The 26,951-nt window shown below is 45.1% G+C and overlaps 1 protein-coding gene across 4 annotated transcripts in view; it reads left to right on the forward strand.

The window, feature by feature from the left end:
- Positions 1 to 26,951, forward strand: part of SCHIP1 (schwannomin interacting protein 1) — a 575,059-nt gene that overhangs the window by 441,563 nt on the left and 106,545 nt on the right. For 2 of the 4 annotated variants that reach the window (XM_004281846.2, XM_049709741.1), the window contains exon 2: positions 9,135 to 9,821. In XM_004281846.2, coding sequence (XP_004281894.1) covers positions 9,135 to 9,821 — 687 coding nt within the window. Of the gene's footprint in view, positions 1 to 8,341; positions 8,609 to 8,654; positions 8,918 to 9,134; positions 9,822 to 26,951 lie in introns of those variants that run through there. The other 2 variants (XM_049709743.1, XM_049709742.1) reach the window with 2 other exon arrangements.

Raw genomic sequence — 26,951 nt, forward strand, 5'->3', positions numbered from 1 at the left:
TGAATTTGTGTCAGTGCCATCCAATCTGAGGTATGACTTGATTAGGAAAAGAACAGCAGCCTTCCTCTTCCAATCTTGTCAACAGAGAACAAATTTCCTATCAGTGGAGGTCCTAATAGAGCCTACGTGTACTGCTGTGCACTGAACAGCTCCAGGGGGCATCACTTACATTGCCATCTATGCGAATGGTGCCAAGTGGCCCCTCCTGGCAAGGACCTGTGGTGCAGTTCACAATCCTCCTGGCACTGTACAGGGCACATTCTGTGTGGCCGTATGCTAAGGTCCTGACTGACATCCTCTGTGTGACTTTTCTCTGATAAAGATGCTGTCCCTTTGTCACAGTTAGAGTTGCTTTCTTCACCAATGCCTACAGATTTTTCAGGGTAATCTTCATTTCAAACATGCATTCACCTAGTTTCTGTAAGTGCTGTAGTATTTGTCAAGCCAAGTGTCCTGGTTTCAGGTTTAGAAAATAGGTCATTGGAGCTCTCTTTTAAGGGCTGAGTTTTGCCCACATTTTGCTATTTCATCTTTATTGAGGAAAACGTAGGAAATAAATGCAATCTCATGGTTTGCTAGAGAATCAAAACATTTCAGATGTTAATGTTTTTTAAAGTTTGTTTTCACTAAAATATAGCTCTATAAAAGGAAGAAAGAAAAAAATTATTTTAGGTGTGTGTAGGATCCATCTCCAAAATATCTACACATACAGACTAATAAGTTAAGAGCAACCCATTTGCTCTACAGAAATAAAGGAGAAACACGATGTACTCAACCTGCCTAAGGGAGATAGACCTTGGTTTTGAACTAGTAGAGGAACCAACTTTGTATCTCCCAAGAAAGAAAGTGATAAAATGACACAGAGACATTTCCAAAGGGTTTTTAAGCTAGAAGAAGCCTCTCAGTGCATTCACTTATTCATTCATTCAATTAATTCTTACTGTTTGCTTAACACCCTGATGATGAAATCCAGCCCCTTCATGAGGAAACTGAGGTCACAAAGGCAGTTAGAGACAGGGCTGGAAAGAAAGCCCAGATGTTCTATATCAGGGACACTTCACCCCATAGTGCTATTAAATATTCCCATGTAGTTACACTCAGGTGATGAAATAGGAGAGCATCTGTGTACTGCGTGTGACTTGCATGTAATTCATGTAATAAAGATAAAATACAAACCCCTCTGCAAGCCATTTCTTTATTACTCTAAATGCCACAAAAAAAGGTTCAGCGTTAGGGCTAATATCTTCAGAATTCGTTTGGGAATTTTGCAAATATAGTAAATCTTTTTTTTTTTAACATCTTTATTGGAGTATAATTGCTTTACAATGGTGTGTTAGTTTCTGCTGTATAACAAAGTGAATCAGCTATACATATACATATATTCCCATATCTCCTCCCTCTTGCATCTCCCTCCCACCCTCCCTATCCCAGCCTTCTAGGTGGTCACAAAGCACCGAGCTGATCTCCCTGTGCTATGCGCTGCTTCCCACTAGTTATCTATTTTACATTTGGTAGTGTATATATGTCCATGCCACTCTCTCACTTCGTCCCAGCTTGCCCTTCCCCCTCCCCGTGTCCTCAAGTCCATTCTCTACGTCTGCGTCTTTATTCCTGTCCTGCCGCTAGGTACTTCAGAATCTTTTTTAGTTTTTTTTTAGATTCCATATATGTGTGTCAGCATGTGGTATTTGTTTTTCTCTTTCTGACTTACTTCACTCTGTATGACAGACTCTAGGTCCATCCACCACACTACAAATAAATAAATTTCATTTCTTTTTATGGCTGAGTAATATTCCATTGTATATATGTGCCACATCTTCCTTATCCATTCATCTGTTGATGGACACTTAGGTTGCTTCCATGTCCTGGCTATTGTAAATAGAGCTGCACTGAACATTGTGGTACATGACTCTGTTTGAATTATGGTTTTCTCAGGGTATATGCCTAGTAGAGGGATTGCTGGGTCGTATGGTAGTTCTATTTTTAGTTATTTAAGGAACCTCCATACTGTTCTCCATAGTGGCTGTATCAATTTACATTCCCACCAACAGTACGAGTGGGTTCCCTTTTCTCCACACCCTATCTAGCATTTATTGTTTGTAGACCTCATTGTAGTTTTGATTGACATTTCTCTAATAATTAGTGATGTTGAGCATCCTTTCATGTGTTTGTTGGCAGTCTGTATATCTTCTTTGGAGAAGTGTCTATTTAGGTCTTCTGCCCATTTTTGGATTGGGTTGTTTGGTTTTTTGATATTGAGCTGCATGAGCTGCTTGTAAATTTTGGAGATTAATCCTTTGTCAGTTGCTTCATTTGCAAATATTTTCTCCCATTCTGAGGGTTGTCTTTTCGTCTTGTTTATGGTTTCCTTCGCTGTGCAAAAGTTTTAAGTTTCATTACGTTCCATTTGTTTATTTTTGTTTTTATTTCCATTTCTCTAGGAGGTGGGTCAAAAAGGATCTTGCTGTGATTTATGTCAGAGTGTTCTGCCTGTGTTTTCCTCTAAGAGTTTGATAGTGTCTGGCCTTACATTTAGGTCTTTAATCCATTTTGAGCTTATTTTTGTGTATGGTGTTAGGGAGTGTTGTTATTTCATTCTTTTACATGTAGCTGTCCAGTTTTCCCAGCACCACTTATTGAACAGGCTGTCTTTTCTCCATTGTATATTCTTGCCTCCTTTATCAAAAATAAGGTGACCATATGTGCGTCAGTTTATCTCTAGGCTTTCTATCCTGTTCCAATGATCTATATTTCTGTTTTTGTTTGATTCCAGTACCATACTGTCTTGATTACTGTAGCTTTGTAGTATAGTCTGAAGTCAGGGAGCCAGATTCCTCCAGCTCCATTTTTCTTTCTCAAGATTGCTTTGGCTATTCGGGGTCTTTTGTATTTCCATACAAATTGTGAAATTTTTTGTTCTAGTGCTGTGAAAAATGCCATTGGTAGTTTGATAGGGATTGCATTGAATCTGTAGATTGCTTTGGGTAGTACAGTCATTTTCACAATGTTGATTCTTCCAATCCAAAAACATGGTATATCTCTCCATCTGTTGGTATCATCTTTAATTTCTTTCATCAGTGTCTTATAGTTTTGTGCCTACTGGTCTTTTGTCTCCTTTGGTAGGTTTATTCCTAGGTATTTTATTCTTTTTGTTGCAATGGTAAATGGGAGTGTTTCCTTAATTTCTCTTTCAGATTTTTCATCATTAGTGTATAGGAATGCAAGAGATTTCTCTTAATTTTGTATCCTGCTACTTTACCAAATTCATTGATTAGCTCTAGTAGTTTTCTCGTAGCATCTTTAGGATTCTCTATGTATAGTATCATGTCATCTGCAAACAGTGACAGCTTTACTTCTTCTTTTGCGATTTGGATTCCTTTCACTTCTTTTTCTTCCCTGATTGCTGTGACTAAAACTTCCAAAACTATGTTGAATAATAGTGGTGAGAGTGGACAACCTTGTCTTGTTCCTGATCTTAGTGGAAATGGTTTCAGTTTTTCACCATTGAGAAGGATGTTGGCTGTGGCTTTGTCATATATGGCCTTTATTATGTTGAGGTAAGTTCCTTCTATGCCTACTTCTGGAGGGTTTTTATCATAAATCGGTGTTGAATTTTGTCAAAAGCTTTTTCTGCATCTATTGAGATGATCACATGATTTTTCTCCTTCAATTTGTTAATATGGTGTATCGCATTGATTGATTTGCATTTATTGAAGAATCCTTGCATTCCTGGGATAAACTTCACTTAATCATGGTGTATGATCCTTTTCATGTGCTGTTGGATTCTGTTTGCTAGTATTTTGTTGAGGATTTTTGCATCTATGTTCATCACTGATATTGGCCTGTAGTTTTCTTTCTTTGTGACATCCTTGTCTGGTTTTGGTATCAGGGTGATGGTGGCCTCGTAGAATGAGTTTGGGAGTGTTCCTCCCTCTGCTATATTTTGGAAGAGTTTGAGAAGGATAGGTGTTAGCTCTTCTCTAAATGTTTGATAGAATTCGCCTGTGAAGCCATCTGGTCCTGGGCTTTTGTTTGTTGGAAGATTTTTAATCACAGTTTCAATTTCAGTGCTTGTGATTGGTCTGTTCATATTTTCTGTTTCTTCCAGGTTCAGTCTGAGAAGGTTGTACTTTTCTAAGAATTTGTCCGTTTCTTCCAGGTTGTCCATTTTATTGGCATAGAGTTGCTTGTAGTAATCTCTCATGATCTTTTTTATTTCTGCAGTGTCAGTTGTTACTTTTCCTTTTTCATTTCTAATTCTGTTGGTTTGAGTCTTCTCCCTTTTTTTCTTGATGAGTCTGGCTAATGGTTTATCAATTTTGTTTATCTTCTCAAAGAACCAGCTTTTAGTTTTATTGATCTTTGCTATTGTTTCCTTCAGCAAACATAATAAATCTTTTCCCCACTTCTTCTAACTCTTTATGATATAAATATTTCATTCATGCCTTTTCTCAAATGTTGCCTTTACAGATTAAAATCCTATAAATAGCACTGACCCCTAAGGAAGATGATCTCATCCATACCTTTAGGCTGTTATTCCAGACAGTTTCCTTTCCATGTCAAAATGAATACCCCAATCTCAGGGTGGCTACCTTCTTAAAGGATTTGTTTTGCGGGGAACTTAAGGCATCTAATTCATAACAATGTGAAATTCATTTTCTGAGGTGTCTATACTCTTCCTTTAGACAATGAAATCCCTCAACTTGCTGATTATTGCTGAACTTGTTGACAGTTGAGGAGGTTGACTGGAGAACCTATGAGCAGAGGGGAACAGCTGCTCTTGCCAGCTGCCTTTTCCTCTGCATAGACATAAATACTGCCCAAGGAGGCTCTGCAGGGCAGGAGACAGAGAACTCATTGAGGTTGCTGCAAGGAGACCCTGTCTGATATTTTTGCTTAGTCAGTACATCTGTATGCATCTGGACCAAGGGATGCTGAGCTCTTAGCTCAATGACTGAGAGCAAGGATACTGAAGCCCATGTACCTGGTTCAAATCCTGGCTCTGCCACCCGGCTTTGACATTAGTTACTTAACCTTACTGTCTTCAGCTTCCTTACCTATTGATGGAGATACTATTTTTTTTTATATAGGGTTTTTTGAGGATTAAATGTTACTATTAATAATTCCAGCAACAAATATGAAGTTCCTATTCCATTCCAATTACCATGAACAAGATAGAAATGGCCCCTTCCTTCATGGAATTTAGGAACCCTGACCCATTTAAGGCTTGTGAAGTCAGTGGTGAAGTGTGACCACATTTTGTTTTCAATGACTTAGGATAGAATTTTACAAAATAAGAGTTTTAGGAAACTTTTAAAATATTTTTATATGTATGTGTGACCTGGGTCTTGATATAAAATGGATTTCTTGAGTCTAGTAAAGAAGATAAGAAATTAAACAGCAACCTGGATTCAGCATATGTGATAAGTTCAGTGAGTGTCATGGGAACACAGGAAAGTCACATGATCCCCTTTGTGTGGGTACGAAGAATCAGGGAAGCCTTCCAGGAGGAAGTGGCATTGAAGCTGAGACTTAAAGGATGAGTAGAAATTAACCAAAAGAAGTTGGGGGAGGTTGGGCAGGAAGCAGTTCCTTTAAGGGCAGTGAGGAGCCCTGGTGTGGGAGGAGGCGTGGGGTGGCGGTTGGGTAAGGAAGGAAGGGGAGACTTGCTCAGATTTGCATTTTAGAAAGGCACTCTGGCTGCTTGCAGAGAATGGGCAGAGAGAGTAGGGAGACTGTTTAGTAATTTCAGGACACAGTGGTGGTCTAGACTAGGGTGGGGACAGTGGGTATTGAGAGGGACAGGACCCTGGTGATTGATGGGGAAAGGTGCTAGTCTGGGATGACACCCATCTGACTCACATGTCTGACATCTAATTTACAGAGTTTGCAGGGGACAAATCTAAGTCTGTAAGCCCCAAGCCCCTGACTTGAGGACCTGTTCCTGTAAACAGGAAGACAGGGCCTTTCAATCACTTTGCAAATCATCTCTCCATCCCGCTGGACATATCTGTAGACTGTTGCTGGCCTAGCAGTTGGCAGGGCTTCGTGTTCCAAAGTGGGACGGTTCTTGGCAGGAGATGGAAAGCTGGAAACAGAACGCGAACTGGGCTAGCCAGGCACCTTGCATAAAGAGAAAAGAAAAGAAAGGAAACCTGGCACTCTCCCATCTGATCCAGAATATCTGGTCAGAAAATAATTTAAAAGGACAGATAACTCAAAGATGTTTCTATTTGGCTTTGAAATGCCATGCATTTTTGGCAGTGGATTTACCTTGCCAAATGTTTTTCTAAGGCATCATTTTGCATTCCCTGAACACAGACCATCTGGGCAGCAAAGGGCTGAACCAGAGCCCAGGAGGGAGTCTGGGTGGCTGGCTGAGGAGGTACTGATACTTGAAAATTGGACGGAGACCACAACTCTCCCTTATCACCCCAGCTGATCAATACTTGTCTGTCTACCTCTGTCCTGCCACAGAGCAGGGAGCTTTTTCTGACCTAAGCCTTGCCAAGTCACATGGTGACTTGAAAAGCAGCTATCTAGTTCCCAGGACGCACCCAATGCTTTCTTCCCATATCTCTGAACACTCACAGGGCCACCTCTACTCCACAGGGGGGCAGCCAGCTGACCCAGGGCTCCACAGCAACCTCAAAATCAAACCATATTTGGAGCACGGGGCAGGCTGTTTACAGATGTCACCATAAAAGATATTTTAAGTTATAATCGGTCCTGTTTTATAGAAGGGCTGTAAAGGGGCCAGACCAGAAGGCCTCCTTTCCTGTTACTCATAAGATAGCTGCTTCCAGACAAGTTAAAAGATTAGTTTATCTTCCCTGGCTCAAGCCTACCTAAGAGAGGAAAGGGTCGCACTTCACAGAAATCACTTAAACAAAGGGTCTCTCCCATTTAGGACCTAGAAGAAATGTCAGGGTGGCAGCCACTCCCTACTAAACAATTCCAAGCATTCCCCCATTCCTCCATCTGGAGGGTGCCAAGCCAGGGTGGTGGCCTGGTCCAGACTAGAATTCACTGGGAATAATCAGTAACAGGCCCAAATCTGGAAGTTCAAGGAAACTGGTTTTCCCCAATCTGTAGTAAAATTAAGCAGATTTTTTTTCTTCTTTTTCTTAAAAAAATTTTTTTTGGCTTTATTGAAATATAATTGACATATAAAATTGTAAGACATTTAAAGTGTCCACTATGGTGAAAAAATATATATACATACACACACACATACACACACACACACACACATATGTTGTGGAAGGATTCCCCCCATCTAGTTACATCCATCACCACACATATTTATCTTTTTTTGCCTGTGGGAGGACATTTAACTTCTAAGTGCTGTTTTTCATAATCAGAGAAGAGGGCATTTCCTACTTCCCCAGGGTTGGGTAACAGTTTCTTCACAGTAAAGTCTTAATCCTTAAAAGGTGCTCTGTGACCCATATCCGTTTTCCAAGCGTTGGTTATCTTCCCCCTCATGGAACCTTGTTCCTAAAAAGGACGAGCTGCCAGACTAAGGCCGGCGCTGTGTTTTGAAAAATCCAGCAGAGGTTTTTTTCGACTCGGTTCCCTGAAAAATTTAGGAAGCCAAGCCAGCGTCTGTGCCAGGAGCTTGTGACCTGACACCCACCTCTTCCCCTCCTTTAATGTCCCCTTGATTGGAGGTGGCCAAAGGGGACTTTGGAGGCTCGCCCAAACCTTTAGCTCAGATTCCCCACCTCCATGCCAGACAGCAATCCCATCTCACACTCCTCCATTCCTCATACACACACCTCTCATAGGTCATCCTCGGCGTGCAGCCGGGAGGGGAAAGAAAACGTGAGCTAACGCAACAGGTTCCACCCACAACCTGAACTTACAAGGGAAGACGGCCAGGCGACTGGAGCTGGGCGGTGGAGGGAGAGGAAGCGGCGAGGAGGAAGGTGGAAGGGAAATGATGGTGCATGACCACCAAGCACACGTCACTCGGACTCCCACATGGGCTTGTGTATGTGCGCATGTAGCGGGAGGGAGGTCCTGCAAGGGGTCACTTGGGGACTTCCGCGCGGGTTTGGGAGGCACCGGGCCTGCGCTTTGGGATGTGCGGGGGTTTAGGCGGGGTAATGAGCCCCGCAGAGAGGGCTTGAGGCTCTCCCAGGAAATATGAGTGTGTCTGGGGGTTAAAATTCACCACCCTCCCCAGGGCGCCGCCCCTACTAAGTGGTCCTGTCTGCGCCCCTAAAGCCCCGAGTCCCCTTCCCTCGGGCCTTTTCCCGGCCCCTCCAACGCGATCCCCGCCCGGCCTCCCACCCCAGCCTGCTTCCGAGAAAGCCGGGAGAGCGGACTGCGCCGCGCCCGGCAGCCTCTGGGCATGCTCGGTGGCGGGACCGGCTCCGTGCCGGCAGGGCGCGTCCTCCCTCCCCCAGGGCGGCGGCGGCGCCTGCAGCTACGGCCGCCGCGCCCCGGCCCCGCACACCTTTGGGGGCCGCGGGGGCCACCCTGCCCGGCGGGAGCCGAGAGCGGCCCCCACCCCGAGCCTTCCGGCGAGCCGAGAAGGGGCCGGCCGGGGAGGCGCGGAGGCGGGAGTGAGACCTCCGAGCTGCCTGCGGTTCCTTAGAAAGTAAAGCTCGGCTCGCCAGCGGAGCCGGGCTCCCGGCCGCCGGCGGGGGCGGGGCGGGGCCGGGTAGGGGGTGGTCTCGGCGCCCTGCGCGAGGTGCGAATTTAGTAGCCGCCCACCCTCTTCTCGGTCCCCGCCCCCAGGGAATTATAATTCTCCGGGAAAGTGTCTGGTTCTCGGAGAATCCCTGGGGCGGGGTGCGGGGGCGCGCCCGGCGCAAAATGGTTAAAACAAAGTCCATGCGCGCCCCGGGGTCCCTCTTATGGAAAGTCTACGTGCCGGTGGCTGGGCACCCCCTTTGCTGATTTGAGGGTTAGTTACCCGGAGGAAGTCTGCCTGTCGCAGGGGAGGGGATGGGATGAGGAAAGCCTCAGGCTGGTGCCGGCTCCCCCGCCGCAGGCCTCTTTGGGGGGCGCACCTCCAGCCAGGCGGGCGCGGGGCTCTGGGCCGGGGCGTTCGCGGCGGGCAGCGGGCGGCGGCCGGAGCAGGCTCGGCCCGGCGGCTCACTCTTTCTGCCTCCTCCCCCCAGGATTACCGAGAGGATGGGATGGATCTAGGCAGTGACGCCGGCAGCAGCAGCAGCAGTAGCCGCGCCAGTTCGCAGTCCAACTCCACCAAAGTGACCCCTTGCTCCGAGTGCAAATCCTCGCCGTCGCCGGGGGGCAGCCTGGACTTGGTGTCTGCCCTGGAGGGCTATGAGGAGCCCTTCCCGGTCTACCAGAAGAAGGTGATTGATGAGTGGGCGCCGGAGGAGGACGCGGAGAAGGAAGACGAGGAGGAGCGCAGCGAGCGAGGGTACCGGGATGACCGCTGTCCTGCCCAGGAGCCGGGGGACGTGAGCGCCAGGACCCGCAGCGGCGGCGGCAGGGGCGCCACCACCGCCATGCCGCCCCCCGTGCCCAACGGCAACCTCCACCCGCACGACCCCCAGGACCTCAGGCACAATGGCAACGTGGTGGTGGCCAGCCGGCCGAGCGGCTCCCGGGGCCCCCGCCGGGCGGTCCAGAAGCCTCAGCCGGCTGGGGGCCGGCGCGGTGGCCGGGGCCCGGCGGCCGGGAGCCTCTGTCTTCAGCCCACGGACAGCGGGACGTGCGTCCCGGAGGAGCCCCCGGTGCCCCCTATGGACTGGGAGGCTCTGGAGAAGCATCTGGCTGGGCTTCAGTTCCGGGAGCAGGAGGTGCGGAACCAGGGCCAGGCGAGGACCAACTCCACCTCGGTAAGTTGCCCGGGGTGCGTGCCCACGCGCGCACACACGTACACACCCCGCGCACAGCCCGCACGCGCCCTGCCCGCGCTCCCGCCCAGCGGCGGCCCCATTCATCCTGCCCCGAGGGTGGGTGCCGGGCAGGAGAGCCTGACTTATGCTCCCCTGGGGTACCGTTGCTCAGTCTCAGAGCTGTCTGGGTTTGCAGGATGGGCGGAGAGGAGGGAGGGGTAGCCAGAGGGCAGCGGAAAGTCGGGTTACTGGAACCAGAGACTCATTTTAATGGAATTACTTATGGAGACGAGGTTGTGAGTCACTTGCCTGAAAATAAATCCGGGGAGATTTTGGCACCGAAGTCGGTGGCCTGTGTGTGGGTGATATTTCAGGTCGTAATAGTTGTGGCTTTGTCAGCCGTGGTGGGTGTCCCTTCGTTGCCACTAATGTCTCGTCCATATACAGGCTGTCCCTGCGCACAAGCACGCATTCGCCTGCCCACACCTCCGGTGAGGCAGCAGGGATTGTTCCCTCTTGGCGTTTGAGCGGATGCTCCTGAATTGTAAGGGGTTGACCGCCCTCCTCTGAGATTTTTTCCTTTCTGAAACCCGATCTATTGTTGACCTGAGGGAACGGGTGAATTGACCTGCTAGGATGAGGGAGTGGTTCTTTCCTCTGTGGGCTGACTCACCCCCTCTCCGCTGAATCCCTCCTAGTTTTGATAAGCAGTTCCTTACCGGAGGCTTGTGCCTCAGTTCAGGAAACGGAGAGAGGGAAGGGTGCTGGAGTGGAAAAGAGAGAGAGAGGGAAGGAGGGATACATCTATAATAAGAAGCTCTGGCAGGTCCACACTTGTCTCAACATCTTTTTTGCCCCTGAGAGGAGAGCAGATAAATGACTTAAAAGAAAAGCATCATGAATGTAGCTCCCCTATTTATCACTGTTTTGAGATAAAGCAACAGTTGTAATTTGAAATCATTAATGAACGGATCCTAAATGGGGCTGAAGGGCATACAGTTTAAATGAGCTGCTTTCTGCGTGTGGCAGTGTGGGAGAATGCTTGCTTGCAGGTGTAATTTTTCGGCTCCAGGGCCCTGGGGCTACTGGAAATTGGGTGCATGCACTTCTGACTTAAAGGGTAAGGACAGTTAATTGGCACGGTTTCTATCAGAGAGAGCCCTTGCCTGACAGAGCCCACTGGTTAGTGTCCCTTGAGAAACTACCTATTAAATTAACACACTCATTTTAATACCAGCTGTTTACCACGGCCACTCGCAGACACGGAATCTTTCCATTACAGCCAGTACTCTGTCTTGTACCTTGCAATTCAAAACATGCTTTTCCCACCTAATGCTGAGAAAAATACCTGATTAAGCTCCCTGGACTTAAACAATGACTTGAAGATACATAAGATTCCTTTACTATGGCCTGACATTTTTACATTCCAGGAAAATGTAATAATTGGGTATACATGCAAAGTTAGGGTTTGATGATGACAATGAGTTGCGTTATTCAAAAAGTTCTTGAGCACCCATGTGTTCTGTGCTAAATTCAAGGTGTGATTCTCAGCGCTGCAGTTACACATCTGACCACGTGGGCCTGGAATTACGGTGAGCGAGGTAGGGATGCAGATTGACTCCCCGCCCCCCGCCCCCAGGAACTTATAAGTTAATGGCTAACCTAACAGACCAGCCTACCCCAAAACACACACACACATCTTCTTCCTTATTGTTGTAGAGACTGAATCTTTCCTTCTTGGGCCATCTTTGAAACCTGAGGGTGTCTTGTCTCCTCACCTAGCGAACAGTTTGCATTGTGGGTTCCTCCCCTCTCCTTCCCTCGCCCTCCTGAAAATCTCCCCCCTGGGCATTTCCTCCACAAGTCACACCAAAATTTGGGTTCCATTGATTCAAAGTAAGTATATGTACAAAAAAAAACAGCAGAAGGAAGTAGCCTGTGAGGTTGTTTAATATTGAAATTTTCCGTATTTTGGTTTGTATTGGAACAAAATTACTAGCTGCTGTTAGTTTAGAATAGTGTTTTTCAAACTGCAAGTTCCCCATGAAATCACCTTATCACTTTTTAAAAAATAAGATAGAATGCACTGCAGTGTGTTGCAGGTAGTCACAGTAAGATTGTTTTTTTTAGAAAGTTTTGTTTCAGTTTTATGTAGACATTGGGTTACAGTGTAAGATTTCTTTCCCACTGTGGGTCGCTGTCATAAAAGTTTGGAAAACACTGGTTAAAATCTTGTTTACTCCTGCCTGGAATAAGTGCAAGAATAACCCTGAGGACAGAAGTTTGAGAGTAACAAAGGAGTTGGTGCAAAAGAAGAAGTCTGTCCTGAAGGAGTTGCTCAAATCGAGTGATATTATTGCTCCTCCTTAAAAAGTTGTGTGTAAATACATTTAAGTGAAATTAATACATAGTACTGGGAGGAGGGGTATAAAATGAAAAAGGCAGGTACAGCTCCTTCACCTGTGAAGGGACCCAAATAAGTTATTCCCACCACATGACTTTTTTTTTTTTTTTTTTTTTTTTTTGCGGTACACGGGCTTCTCACTGCTGTGGCCTCATCCCGTCGCGGAGCACAGGCTCCGGACGCGTAGGCTCAGCGGCCATGGCTCACGGGCCTAGCCGCTCCGCGGCATGTGGGATCCTCCCGGACGGGGGCACGAACCCGCGTCCCCTGCATTGGCAGGCGGACTCCCAACCACTGCGCCACCAGGGAAGCCCACCACCACATGACTTTTGCTTGTGCTGTTACCTCTGCTTGGAATCCAGTGGCTGGTTCCTCCTCATCATCCCAGACTGTGCTCAACTCACCTCCTGAGAGAGGCTGTCCCTGGCCCCCCTCCCTAATACAGAGTAAGGCACTCCACCACCTACCAAGGCACTCCTCGTGTATTTTCTTAGTGCTTCTCACTGCCTGACATTATCATGTTCAGTTCTCCTTCATTTTTGGTTCTCTAGAATCGAATTGGAGTGCAGGGGTCTTGCCTGCGTCGTTTAATTGCTGGAACCTAGTGCCTGCGATAGTGTCTGAGAAGTAGTAGGTTCTCAGATACTGAATAAATGAAGTGTTTATAAGACTCACACGGCCCAGACCTAAGCCAGCCCCCTTATTGTACAGTTGAGAAAACTGAGGCCTAGAGAGGTTAAGAGATTTGCCGAAGATCCCAGTAAGAAAACTACGAAAGGGCTTTTGTCCTTCCTTGTGATGCCACACTAGGTTTTTTCCTTTTGATGCTCAAAATTAGTTGAAACAAAAGGAAAGGAAAGAGCTTCCACCTTCCTGAAATAACTTAAAGGGTTTCCTAATGACAGGTCCTCTCTTGGATTTCCTTAATGTTAAGGACAGAAGTAAACTAGGAAATAAAACCCCATGACTTTACGAGTCTCTTCTCACAGACAGGGTTTGGTTTGGTTTGGTTTGAATGGAAACACGTTGAGCTCTGCCCAGCAAAGCAGCGACAGCCTCCCCATCCCTGTCCGACGCCCCTGTCTTCCTCTTGGCTACAGTGATACACTCTGAACGAAAGCCTGAGATTGCAAGGATGTGTTGACGATCAGCTGTCTCTAGTCCAGGGAAGATTTAGAGGCACATTTAAAAACACACAACGTTTGGGGAGGACTTAAAACCTAGGGCTGACCTTTACCTTGTGAAGTTGTGAGCAACTCATCTCTCCCTTGGTGCCAGTGGAGGGGGGGTGAGCTTGGAGGCTCCTGGGAACCACCTTTGGTGTCAGAGCAGGAGGTGCCTGGGGAGTCTTGAAGGAAGCTCTGGTGGCCTGACTTCCTGCTGTCTTCTCAGGGCTGCTCCATCACAAACCTGCCTCGCCTCACGCAGCCCACCCCCTCCTCAACGTCCCAAGCCCTCACCTTGACATCTGAGCCCTGAGGGCAGCGAGGCCACTTTATTCCACTGCCTTATCCCCAGGAGCTCCCTTGTGCCTGAAGCACTCTTTGGGGGAGGGGTGGGGGTGGAGGGGGAGGGGAGAGGTTTCACCCAACAACCAGAACTACTCCTGGAAGTGCCCCCTCCAGTTGGCCAGACCCCTCCCCGCCCCCATTCTGTGTCCCTGTGTTTCTCATGGTCCTGCCCTGGGCCTGCAGGTGTGTGAACGCCCCCGGTAAACTCAAGGGCCACACACGACCCAGGAGTGAGATTTAGAACCAGGGTGCCAAGTCACGTGAGTCCTGCCCCCATCTGTTCGCGTTCATCCTCAATTCCCTTCTCCCTGCCTGCTCTGTGGGAACTGGCGTGGACAGTCCTGAGCGACAGTCCTGAGGGAAACCTGGAGCTTCTCTTCCCGTTTCCCTCTTCTGAGCACAGCCCCAAGCCTCTGTCTTTCTCCTCCTTCTCCAGGACCTTAGTGTGTCACAGTACCATTCTTCTGCCTCCCCATCACCAAGTGGAAGGGGGTTGCCCACTGCCTCAACCTCCTCCTCTTCCTAAGTGGAGTATAACTTCACGCTTTTTTCTCCATGGTCCTTCTGTGAGGTTTTCTTTCCCTCAGAGTCTGTGATCCTCCATGCTGAGCCTGTTCTGCTTCTGGAAACTCACCCCTTTTTTCTCCCTCCTACTTCTCCCTCCTTTTGATTCTTTAGTTTTTAAAAAATAGCTCCATTGAGGTAGAATTGACATCCAATTAACTGCACATTTAAAGTCAAGGTGATGCATCTATCTCTCACCCGCAAAAGTATCCTCTTGCTGCTTTGCAATCCTTCCCATTCTGTTCCTTGGCAACCACTGATCTTATTTCTATCACTATAAGTTAGCTTGCATTTACTAAAACTAATGTAAAAGGAATCATATAATGTGTACTCAATTTCGTCTGGCATCTTTCAGTCAGCATATAATTATTTTGTGATTCACCTGTGATATCGTGTATGTCAATAGCGCATTCCTTTTTGCGGCTGAGTAGAGTTCCATTTTATGGATATACCCTACTCCCTGGTGAATGGACCTTTGGGTGGTTTCTAGTTTTTGTCTATGACAAATAAAAAGTGCTGTGAACATTCACGTACAAGTCTTTGTGCAGACATATCCTTTCATTTCTCTTGGGAAAATACCAAAGCGTGGAATGGCTGGATCCTATGGGAGCTGTGTGTTTAACTGTTTGAGAAGTTGCCTGTTTTCCAAAGAATTTGCACCATTTGGTGTTGGTTTCCTCTCCCACCTGTTGGTGTATTCCATCTGTGTCCTTGGGGATTTGCAGGACATCTCTCTTCAGGTGACTGGGGTGACTGATCCCCTATCTCTTAAGAGAAAACAACAGCAAAGTACCAGGATCACATTTTAGAGCCAACCAAAGTCATTACACCCATTGTTCAAAAAAAGGAAAGGACTCTTTTTTAAATTAAAGAGGAGTTCTAGTTGTAGACCTGACACATTTTCATTGCAGTTTTATTATTTTTTACTGCCTGTGACAGATGCATTTTCCTCCATTAATGAGAAGATAAGAATAATTTTAATTAACATGTTAATTGGAAGCAAATTCTGATGAAGTTATTTCCAAAGTACTTGGAAGCAATTTGTCTTTTTATTTGTTTGTACTATTAACTAGTAGCAAACTTTAAATAACCTACATTTCTTCCGAGAATGGTACTAATTACAGGTTATTTTCAATGTATTATTCTGAAAGAATTACAGCCTAGTTATTCCTTCTCAGTCAATGACACTGCTAAAGTAGCTTGAATGACTGGGTAGTTTGTTTCCTTATTTACTCAGGCTATGTTTAAATTGCATGAATTCCCATTTTTACAGACTGAATTAAGAGGGCTTTATTATTCCTGAAAAATATAGTAAAGTTTATAAGTTGAATAAGTTATGTGATTCCTCAGCCTGGGATACCACAGTGAAAGCATTCTGAGTGGTTTGTAGTTACCACTTATCCCTCTTAGAGAGCACGACATGACAGTGTTAAAATCACTTTTTTTTACCATAACCGGAAATTACCGGGCTAGCTATATTCTTTGCTTCAACCTTTACCTTGAAATGTTTAGTGTCATCATTGTCTGCTTTTCTAATTTATGTTGATTTCTGTTTAAGAGCTGCAAAGGCTGCTCTGTGCATTAGCATGTACTCAAGACTTTAAAGAAATACGGTAGGGTTTTCCAAAAACTTAGGTTGCAGGGAAACCACAGGTTCTGAGGCTCTGTTTGTGTATTTCAGCTACCATCAGATAGTTCGTCCTACTGCAGCAGAGCCTTTTGAAAATATTGTAGTTGGATTAAAGGAAATCTTTGCCCACCAACTGGTTTGCACATAGTGGTCCTTTAGAACGTTCTAAGGATCACTGTCGTGGCGCAGATCTGAAAAACAGATACAGATATTCTCATCACACATTCATTGAGCTGTTTGAACATCTCACCACCGACATCACGTCACCTTCCTCCATCCCTTTCTAGCTCAGAATGCACTTTCAACTCTAGAACCTTTGCCTGGCATTCCTTGTGACTTCACTCCCAGGAAGGCCCAGCACGAGCCCTTTGCTCTGTAGCTGGTCCACCAAACCACCCAGCAATGTCTTCCCCAAGGCGTGCTCTGATTCAGCTTCTTTGGGAAGCTGTACCTGATCATCTCGGCTCCTAAGCAACCTCTCTTCCGAACTTCTTACTCCACTTGTGTTCCACTTCCTCATTCTTAGGTTTTAAAAGGCTCATGCCTGACAAAACTCAAACCAGACCTGTCAATCTCTGGTTCCAGGCTCTTTCAGTGACATTGTTTGCATTCTCTTTTTTTTTTTTTTTTTTGCGGTACGCGGGCCTCTCACTGTTGTGGCCTTTCCCGTTGTGGAGCACAGGCTCCAGACGCACAGGCTCAGCGGCCATGGCTCACGGGCCCAGCCGCTCCGCAGCATGTGGGATCTTCCTGAAGTGTGGCACGAACCCGTGTCCCCTGCATTGTCAGGCAGACTCTCAACCGCTGCGCCACCAGGGAAGCCCTGCATTCTCTTTTTGTGGGTATGTCTCTTATCTGCCCAACTATTTTAAATCCCTCCTCCCCTTCAAACACGTACATGCACAGGCTCGGGCATTTCCTGAGGACTGGACATTTGATGAATGCTTGTTACCTGGTTAATGTATTTTGTACCACCTTTCTGTTTAGTTTTTAAATTTGATCAAAGCCAGTATACTACGAACTTTATTAACGCTAATAATAGCAATTACAGATCCTTCCTTAAAAGTTTACCTGGACTCTGTGACATTACATTTGCATTTTAAAATAGAAATTTGTTTTTACTCCTGGACCTTTGCCTCTGAAAACATGAATGGTTTTGTTTTCTTACCTCTGAAACTCAGTCCTAAGTTGTTATTTTTTTTTAACAACAAGGACCTTTGCAAATGCTTTTCTTTAGCTGCTTTATGTCCCCTGAGCTGTTGGGACAGATGACACTTCATACTGTTGCTGCTTTATACTGTCAGTGACTGGGAGATTATTTTGCACACAGCTTTTGTAGAAATTCAAGTGCCAGTTATGAAACTGAGCATTTTTCATAGAAAAGTAATAGGATTTTAAAGACAGAAAGGATCTGAGAGGTCATCTCATCAAACCCTCGCCACTTTCAAAGGAGGAAGCAGGCTTATGAAGATTAAATGTCCTTGCCCACCTTCCTTAGCCCAGGCCTGACCCAGCCTCAAGTCACCTGACTCACAATTCCCACTTTTAATGAACTCGGCCCCCTTCAGCTACCTTCAGCAGCGAGGGTGAGGGCTGACCGTTGTGCATGTCACTTCCATTTACAGTCCGTCCATTGACTGACTGTCAGGCTATGAGGCGGTGCCCAGGTTCAGAAAGACAGGACGAAGAAGATTTCCACGTGGCTCACCACACAAGTGGAAACATTTTGTTCTAACTAGACAGAGTTTTAAGTGAATCGTTTATTATAAGCCCAAAAAGGAGCAAAATAACAAAACCAAGAAGAGACTAGAAAGAAAGGCATTTGTGGAGTTCAGGAGAGGCCCATAAAGTAGTCTCTATTAGGACACTGGCTTTGTTAGAATAGGGATGAAAACTAGGAATAGAGGGTTTCCCTGGTGGCGCAGTGGTTGAGAGTCCGCCTGCCGATGCAGGGGACACGGGTTCGTGCCCCGGTCCGGGAAGATCCCACATGCTGCAGAGCGGCTGGGCCCGTAAGCCATGGCCGCTGAGCCTGCACGTCCAGAGCCTGTGCTCCACAACTGGAGAGGCCACAACAGTGAGGGCCCCGCGTACCGCAAAAAAAAAACCAAAAAACTAGGAATAGAAAAATGGTGAAGGGAGATGGGAGGGGAAGGGAGATGTGTTTGGGTTTTTACGTTATGACGTTTCTGAGTTTCCCAGTTAAATCTGTAGAAGTGAATCTCACTCTTTCTTCTTGTCATGTCCAGGAGAGTTGTAATAATCCCTCTCCTTCACTTACCAAGTCTTATGAAATCCATGAGAGCACTCATTGTTTCAGATGTTCTTGGTGTGTTTGCTTTGTTTTGTTTTGGTTTGGTTACGACTATTCACTTTTGTGAATGATTCCGTTATTTTCCTTATATATTTGTTAAATAATTATGTCAAGCATGTTCTATCACCAATTTTCATCACTTGTTTTTCTCTGTTTTCATTCATGCATATATTTAACCTAATTTTATTCTCTCCACCTGACCTGTTTTTCAATATTTGTGTTATTATAGGTTATTCCCATTTTTGCCTACTTTTGTGGCATTTTCTCTATAAAGTATCAATACATGCGATTCAAAGGTGACGGTTGAGAATTCCCTGGCTGTCCACTGGTTAGGACTCTGCGTTTTCACTGCCAGGGCCCGGGTTTGATCCCTGGTCAGGGAACTAAGATCCTGAGAACTGTGTGGCAGAACCAAAAAAAAAAAAAAAAAGAGAAAAAAGGGTGATGGTTTAGGCTAGGAAACACCCAGGTGATAGGAATGAACTCGACCACTGCGTGTTCACTACGAGGTTGATGGTTTTTAAAGTACTTGTAAAATATTTTTTGGTTATGTTTTACTGACATGAGGTTATACTTAAAGCAAAGCTTACTGGAAGTGAAAAGTTACTAGTTTTCTTCAGTCTAGCTTTGTATATCAGATTTCCTAATAATTGCCTCTTCTATCTGTACATTTTACTGATACCTCTGTATCTCCATCCAAATATTTTATATTTACTTGTGATTGAGTGAACTTCTTGGTGTATCCATGATCAGCACTATCATGTCACCTTTCTCTCTCTTTTTTTCCTTCCATGTCTCAAAGTCTCTCCTTAGTATTGGTGGCTCATGGAAGGGATTGTGAATCTTCCTTGGGATGTTAGCATAGTATACCAAAAAAGAAATTTCAGTTTTTATGGATTACAAGGAGCACTGCATTAGTCAGCAGCTGATTTCTGCAGATTCATCGATTCAAGAGTTTTATTACCCATGTCCTAATAGAGATGATTGATTCTTCAAAACTCTTCCTTGTAGAAATAAATGTCTTAGTGATTCATGAATTTTCTGTTTTGGTTTTTTTTTTAAAATGTTACAAAAAGCTTCTATCGAGAAAGTGGTGGTGGCGTGGGGTTGGGGGCTTTTCCGGGTGATGCTCCGTTTGCCCAGGTGGATGGGGTTGTTTTCACGGTGCTTGAGGAAGAGCAGAGAACAAAGCAGCATCTCTACAGCCTCACAGTCAGGCCTCCAACAGGCAGATTTTTTACTGGCGCCTTCTGGACACACACCAGCCAGGCTGGTAGGTCGATGTCCCCGTGGCAGCACATACCCATTGCTTCCTCCTCTTGGATACCCCCACTATGATCCACAGCCTGCCTCTGTTTCCCCATCTCACTCCTGTGTGGGTGACCTGTCTGTGCAGAGAACCAATACAAAGTCCGTAAGAAAGTGGCTTCTCTAGTACTGGGCACCTCTGGTGGCCAGAGCCCCTGGCCAGGCTCCCTCATGGACCTCTTAGCGATGGAGAGCTGAGGACGGGCACTCTCCGAGGCCAGCTAGCTGTGGCCAGGGACCGTCTTGCTCACTAATAGGCTGTAGACATGCCCCAAACAAAACAACAGGTAAGTCTAGACAGCTACTTGGTTCTGTAACTTGATTCTGTTTCCTTCTTGGTTTGCCATATATGGAAAGAACTTCGCTGTCTAAAAAAGTTTAAAGGGAATGAGGTAATTTCCTCGTAATTCCTGAGATCTCCAGCCGTGTTTTAAATTTAGATTTGAGGTTAGAGCATTAAAGAAATAAAAACAGAAAAGTTGCTGTGTTATGAAATGCTAGGGCATTTTAAATGTCAAGTCCATCAGCATGATAGCTTGTACCCCCATTTTCTCCATCCAAAGAAAGAGTAGTGTTAAACTTCTTTCTAAAATAAGAAGGGTCTGGACCTCTGGGAACCTGGCACAGTGTCTTCTTAGCAAAGAACGTAAAGCCTAATCTCCACTCCTATAAAAATAACATGTTTTCAAATAGTTTCAAAACCAACTTAGCCTTCTGTTTTTCTCCTCATGGCACCAGTGGCTAAAAATTATGCCACTTTCGAAAATTACAATTTTTTTATTTGTGCAGTCTTACATAATTTTGGTCCATTTTGACCGGGTCTGACATTTTATTATAAGCACCAACATCTTAAGTGCTCTGTCCTTTTTTTTCCACTCTAAAATTGCTTCTGTGAGGAGTAAGACAAGACCACTGGGATTTTATTTTTGAATACTTAAATTATATAAATTATGTAATCAATGATCTCCTGTTAAGAGCTGTTATCCGGCCAACAGTGATCCCACCATCTGACCCAAATAGCCCTTAAAGTAAGATCTTGTTCTAGAAGAACAACTTTAGGCAGCAGTAATTTTAATTTTTTCTGAATACTGGCTCTACTATGGTATGGTGATTTCAGTATTAGATGTATTATTCTTTTGTTTCGTATGGGAACTTTCAACAAAGCAAACGTACAATGGTTGTGCTTAAACTAACATGTAAGACCTCTGCAGGAAGTCCAGTGCACTGGAAGCAAATTAAAATTCTCTTTTACTAGTAAACAATCACACTGAGAATGTGAATATTAGAGCTGGAAGGCACTGCATAGCAAGGGTGGCAAACTCAGATGCTTCCAGAGGCCACGGAGGAAACTAATGAGAGGAGTGGAGGACAGGTCCCAGGGACAGAAGACAGCTGTTCTTTCATACTGCTGACTTGTTGCTGTGTCAGAGCCTCAGAGTTATGATATGTCAGGAGAAGCCCAAGACCCAGGTTTTTATGAGAAGTATCTTGAATACTAAATGCACCGCAAATAACTTTAAATAAATACAGTTTTGTGGAGCTAAGAAACAGGTCTGTGGTTCAGAAGATGGCCTTGGGCTACCAGTTTTCCATCCCACACTTAACCGAACCCCTTCATTTTACAGGTAAGAAAACTGAGACCCAAAGATGTTAGATGACTTACCTGAAGTGGGGATGAGGTGGGGATGACTTGCTAAGAGGTTTGGTAAGAGTCTAGAAATGAGAGATCTCAGGGAGGAAAACTCCTGAAGGAGTGTTGGTCTTATCTACTGACACCAGCGTAACATTTTTCCCCCTTTCAATGCTTAAAGTAATTTGAGACAATAACATCCAGAGGAAAAAAATAAGAGATGCCTTAGGTACACACCTTCCTCTATTTCACTTTATTTTTATATACAGTCCATTACTTAGAATTTAGTTTTCTCTTTCATCTTCAAAGCAGTTCAAAAATTGATTTGTTATTTGGATTTGGGGTATTTCGTTATTTATGAAGGACGAAAAGGGAAAGGCTCTTTAAGAACAGATTGTCTTAAACATAAACATGCGTGTGCACACAGACACACACACACACATACATACAATGCAGGGTATGTGGCCTCAGTTCTTTTATCTGCTGGAAACTCATCTGAGACCATTTAATTCCAAGGGGTGGTGGTAGGGGTGAGTTCTAATAAAATTTATTGTTATATAGAATCTAATGAAACTTTAATATTGATGAATTGTATTGTTTTTATTTAACTAAATATGTAGTATTTAGGAGGACTTATTGAAAGTATAGAGATTGGGAAGTTTTTGTTTTTCTTCTTTAGAACTATTGGCTCTAAGTCCAAAGTCAACAGATTTCAAACAAATGAGACAAGTTTGGGGTGTTAATTCACTTTCCTTTGGAAAAGTGGGAAATGTTCACTTAGCTTTTTTAAAAAAAAACTTTTTATCTGGGAATAACTTAAGATTTACAGAGGTGTTACAAAGATAGTACAGAAAGTTTCTGAATATCCTTTACCAACCTCCCCTGATGTTAACATTGTATATAATATGTATATTATATATAATGAACACATATATAATTATTAAGAGAAATATACTTGTTTTCTGATATTTCTTCAAATATAATAAACAGTTTGAGTATATGTCAGTGTGTGTGTGGTATATATAACCGTGGTACACTTGTCAAAACTAAGAAATGAACGTTGGCACAGTATTATTACCTAAACTGGAGGCTTTAATTGGATTTATAGCAGCTTTTAAAATTAAGAAGGTTGTATTAAAACTACCCAACAAAGGTAATAAATAACATACAGGCTGTGGCTTGAGGAGAGAGGGGAGAGTTGGATCCTTTGTATTGTCTCTGGGCTCCCACAAAGTCACCCCAAGCGAACTTGAAACCGGAACAGAGATTCTGCTAGTGTGTTTGCTTTGTAAATGCATTTTGAAGACTCCTACCTCCTCTTCCGATGAGGTTGGCTTCCCTCAGTCTCTCCGCTGCAGGAGGAAGCATGTGTTGTGAAGAATCAGGAGAGGCAGGTGAAGAGAGAAACTCTACAGGCCTGTGGAGGGCAGGCTCCTCCAAGCAGCAAGGCAGGAGTCAGGGGGCTGTGTTGTGAGCCATCGTCTGCTTTCACGGGCTGCGGCCAGCCACAAATTGTCACTGTCCTTTGGAAGGGTATTTGGCTCACCAACATCTGAATCGTTTGTTTATTTGTTTTTTAATGATTTTTTAACATCTCTATTGGAGTATCATTGCTTTACAATGGTGTGTTCGTTTCTGCTTTATAACAAAGTGAATCAGTTATACATATACATATATCCCCATATCCCCTCCCTCTTGCGTCTCCCTCCCACACTCCCTATCCCACCCCTCTAGGTGGTCACAAAGCACTGAGCTGATCTCCCTGTGCTTTGCGGCTGCTTCCCAGGAGCTATCTATTTTACATTTGGGAGTGAGTATATGTCCATGCCACTCTCTCACTTCGTCCCAGCTTACCCGCCCCCCTCCTCGTGTCCTCAAGTCCATTCTCTACATCTGCGTCTTTATTCCTGCCCTGCTCCTAGTTTCTTCAGAACCATCAGAAAGAGAAAAATAAATACCATATGTTTATTTGTTTTTAATGAGGAAGAAGTATTTTGGCCTGGGAGTCTCCTTCTTTAAAGTTAAGGGTCTGGTGGAATTGCGAAAGCTCTGAGCCTGTGGCGTGAAAATTCCCGCAGAAGGGAGTAAGTTACAGCTGACTAGAAAGAGGTGTAAGTGGCCTGGGGGACAAAGCCCACTCAGGCTGTGAAATGAGGGCTAAGTCATGAGGAACACATTTGGGAGACTTCACAGCCTAGAAATGGTGAGGAAAGAGGTTTGAGACTCGTGAAAATGGAAAAGGAAAGGAACTTGGCATGAATGTTCAGTATTTGCTGACTGATTGAATAATCCAAATTTTCAAAACTAAACTGGCTGTGGGCTCCAGGCATAGTTTTATCAGCAATAGGAGGATGTCCCCGTGACTCAGTGACTTCTCATAAGGAACATTCCAGTTACTCATTCCCTGCCTTTGGGTGGCCTGGTTTGGCTGGCGGGATCAGTGATTTCCTCTTAGGACTTCTTCAAATTTCCCAGAATTCTTTTACTAATTACATGTTCAATGTATTGTGGATTATGATACTACTAAGTAAACATTTCTTTCAGTAAAACCCATATAATCAGGTTGAAAACTGTGTGTTCTCCAGACCAAAATGTTTTTTTTCTTCTTTTTGTATTGAAGTGTAGCTGATTGACAATGCTGTGCCCATCTCTGCTGTGCAGCAAAGTGACTCAGTTATACACATATAGACATTCTTTTTTCATATTCTTTTCCATTATGGTTTCTCACAGGATATTGCAGACCAAATGTTTTGACTAGCTGCTTCAATTTATATACTCCTTTGGAATTCACTAGAGGCTATGCTCGAGGATGGGACGTATGCACATCACTGACATCTATATTCTTAGGTTCTTCCTCCTGCGGTGGATGTGCATGGGGTTTCTGCCCAGCATGGGTTTACCTTTTCTAACAGCACCCAGGTTCTTTCTAGGGAATTACCTCTTTTCTGCTGTGTGCGATTTTGGTGGGAGGGCAATTGCAAGTGGCTGACTCCTGTTCCGGCAACCTTAGCCTAGGTTCTCCCTCCCCTGATTCTCCCACAGGTGGAAGAGCTCCCCTGGGACTTTGGGTCTAGAGTGTTCCCTGTGAGGCCCTCAGTAGCAATGGGAGGCCTCATCGCGGTGGTGACTAATGCTGAACCCTTCCCATGAGGGGACCACGACCGTGGCTTCTGCTTCCCAACCTTCCCTGCCTCCCCTGGTTTCTCAGTGCCCACCTCCTGTTGATTCTCTGAGCTTAAATCAGCCAGGGTTGGTTTTATTGCTTTCAAATCAGGAACCCTAACTAACAGCAGGCAGTCTCTCAACTTATGGCTCAGATTCAAACATGACAGTTGTGGGCCCAATAGCACTAAGAAGAGGCCTTTAAGATTTTTCGAGTCTTTCACAGAATCATTGAATATCAGAGGTGGAATGGGGACTTCCCCGGTGGCGCAGTGGTTAAGAATCCGCCTGCCAATGCAGGGGACACGGGTTTGATCCCTGGTCCTGGAAGATCCCACCTGGCGCGGAGCAACTAAGCCCGTGAGTCACAACTACTGAGCCTGCGCTCTAGAGCCCGTGCTCCGCAACAAGAGAAGCCACCGCAATGAGAAGCCCGCACACCGCAACAAAGAGTAGCCCCTGCTTGCCACAACTAGAGAAAGCCCACACGCAGCAACGGAGACCCAACGCAGCCATAAATAAATAAATTTATTTAAAAAAAAAGGTGGAATGGACCTTAGAGCTAGAAGGGTAACTCATGCTGGGTGCAGTCCCCTTCTTTTTTATAGGTGAGGAAATAACCACACAAAGTGAAAGTGACTTTCAAGGTGTCATAAACAGAACATGCCGCATTGACATCCTATGCTGAGATCTCATCTGCCCAGGGCATCTTGACCTCACACCCTCCTTCTACTTCCCTGACCCTGTGAGCCATGGTACCCATTTATAGGGTGACTGGCCAGAAGTCAAGACAGCTATCTGTGGCCTTGGAGACGATCAGTGGCCTTGGAAAGGAGCAAAGGTAACTGGACCACATAGGACTTCAACCTATGGCTGGTGGTGTTATAACCAATATTCAAACACTGAGCTGAAAGGTGCCCTCTGATGCCAGTCCAGACGTGTCCTCTTGATGCAGCTCAGACTTTGTATGAGGAAGTGATTATCAGCAGGCTCTGGAATCAGGTAGACCTGGCCCCAAATAGCAGTAGTAGCATCCTTACGATTAGGGGCATAAAAACAACCAATATTATGGTATAAATCTCATGGATTTTTAATGTGGATTAAAGATTGTCTTCTAGACATCCCTTATTTTATAGAAATTGTGCTTTTATGTTGTAAATGTAGCAAGTCTCCGAGCTTCGAGAGGGTAAATTTTCTGAATTCATTTTGGAGCAAAAGCTATATTTTTAAAATTGCTTATGTGAAACTTTTCAGCAAAGTGAAAAGTCTGCAATATGATGTCTGCATGATGTCTGCCAAGACTTTCCTTAATATATGTCATTATTTTTTCTTCTTAGCTTTATTCAGTCAGTGACTATATATTCGCATATCTGCTATGTGTTAGGTATGGCGGATAAGGATGAGCAGAAGCTCGCGTGCGGCTGTCATGTCGTGGGGCTCCTTGCCCTCATGGAGCTTGCAGTCAAGCAGGGGAGACTCACATGAATCATATAAGGACACAAATGTGGCAGGTGCTGCCGAAGAAGGCCATGATGCTGTGAGAACTGCAGAGACATGCCCTAAACCTGTTTTAATGAGAGAAACAAGCTGTTGCGTATTGAGCGCCTACTGGGCACACACCGATCCGGCGGCGTTTCATTTATTTGCCTAATGCACGACGGGGCAAGTTGAATGCTGTTACCCCCATTGTATAGACAAAAAAACTGAAGTGTGTGGTGGGATCACAGAGCTAGTGCAGTCCCTCTGGCTCCAAGGGCCATGTGCTTTCTACTTCTACTAGAAACCACTACACCAACTATTTGGAATTTAGCCCCTCTGACTTTTCATCACACAATAACTGCTTCTTTTGGCTGGTGGCTGTGGCCACATCTGAATATCTGTGATCTCTTGATATGTAATATCCACTTACACCCACGTGCTTCTATTTGAGAATTTTTCATAAGCAGAAACATTAATTAATAATTAGAAATTCATTTGACCATAAATGCGTGGCTTTCTGTTTGTGTTCTCTGTTCTGGAGGTCCCCATCACCACCCCTGTGCTTACTTTTAATCATCAAATCTATCCAGTTGTTAAGGCTCCGTCAAAAACTCACCCTACGTATTGGCTTGAAGGGTACATAATGATCCTCTGGTTGGGTGGAGGCACGTGGAGATAAAACTGTGCATTCTCACTCCCTTGACGCCCAGTCCGGAGCTGGCTGCACCTCGTAAACTGTTTTGTGCATAGAATGGGACAATGGGTCCCTGAGGTTCCAGGCATCCCTGAATGGCTGGAGCATGCCTCGGGAGCCCTTACCATCCGGTGGGCAATGCACTCGGAGAGCTTTCCCCCGAAAAGTCCTGGGACCACATTCAGCAATGGCTTCATCTGTGCCAGTAGGTCTAACAAAAGAGACTGTCACCTGAGGGACCAGGAAGAGGGACAGGTTTGGGTAGGGTGAAGCAGAGGGCCTCAAGCTGCAGCTGAACCCACTGCCTTCTGTGATTTTTATTTTTATTTTGCCCATTCATGTACTTACTTAATAGTCATTCACTCAGTAGCTGCACTGTGCTAGACACTAAGGAGACAAGATAGCTGTGATCTTGCCCAAAGGGCCTAGTTATT

Source organism: Orcinus orca, chromosome 5 (genome assembly GCF_937001465.1).
Source record: "Orcinus orca chromosome 5, mOrcOrc1.1, whole genome shotgun sequence".
Lineage (NCBI taxonomy): Eukaryota > Metazoa > Chordata > Mammalia > Artiodactyla > Delphinidae > Orcinus > Orcinus orca.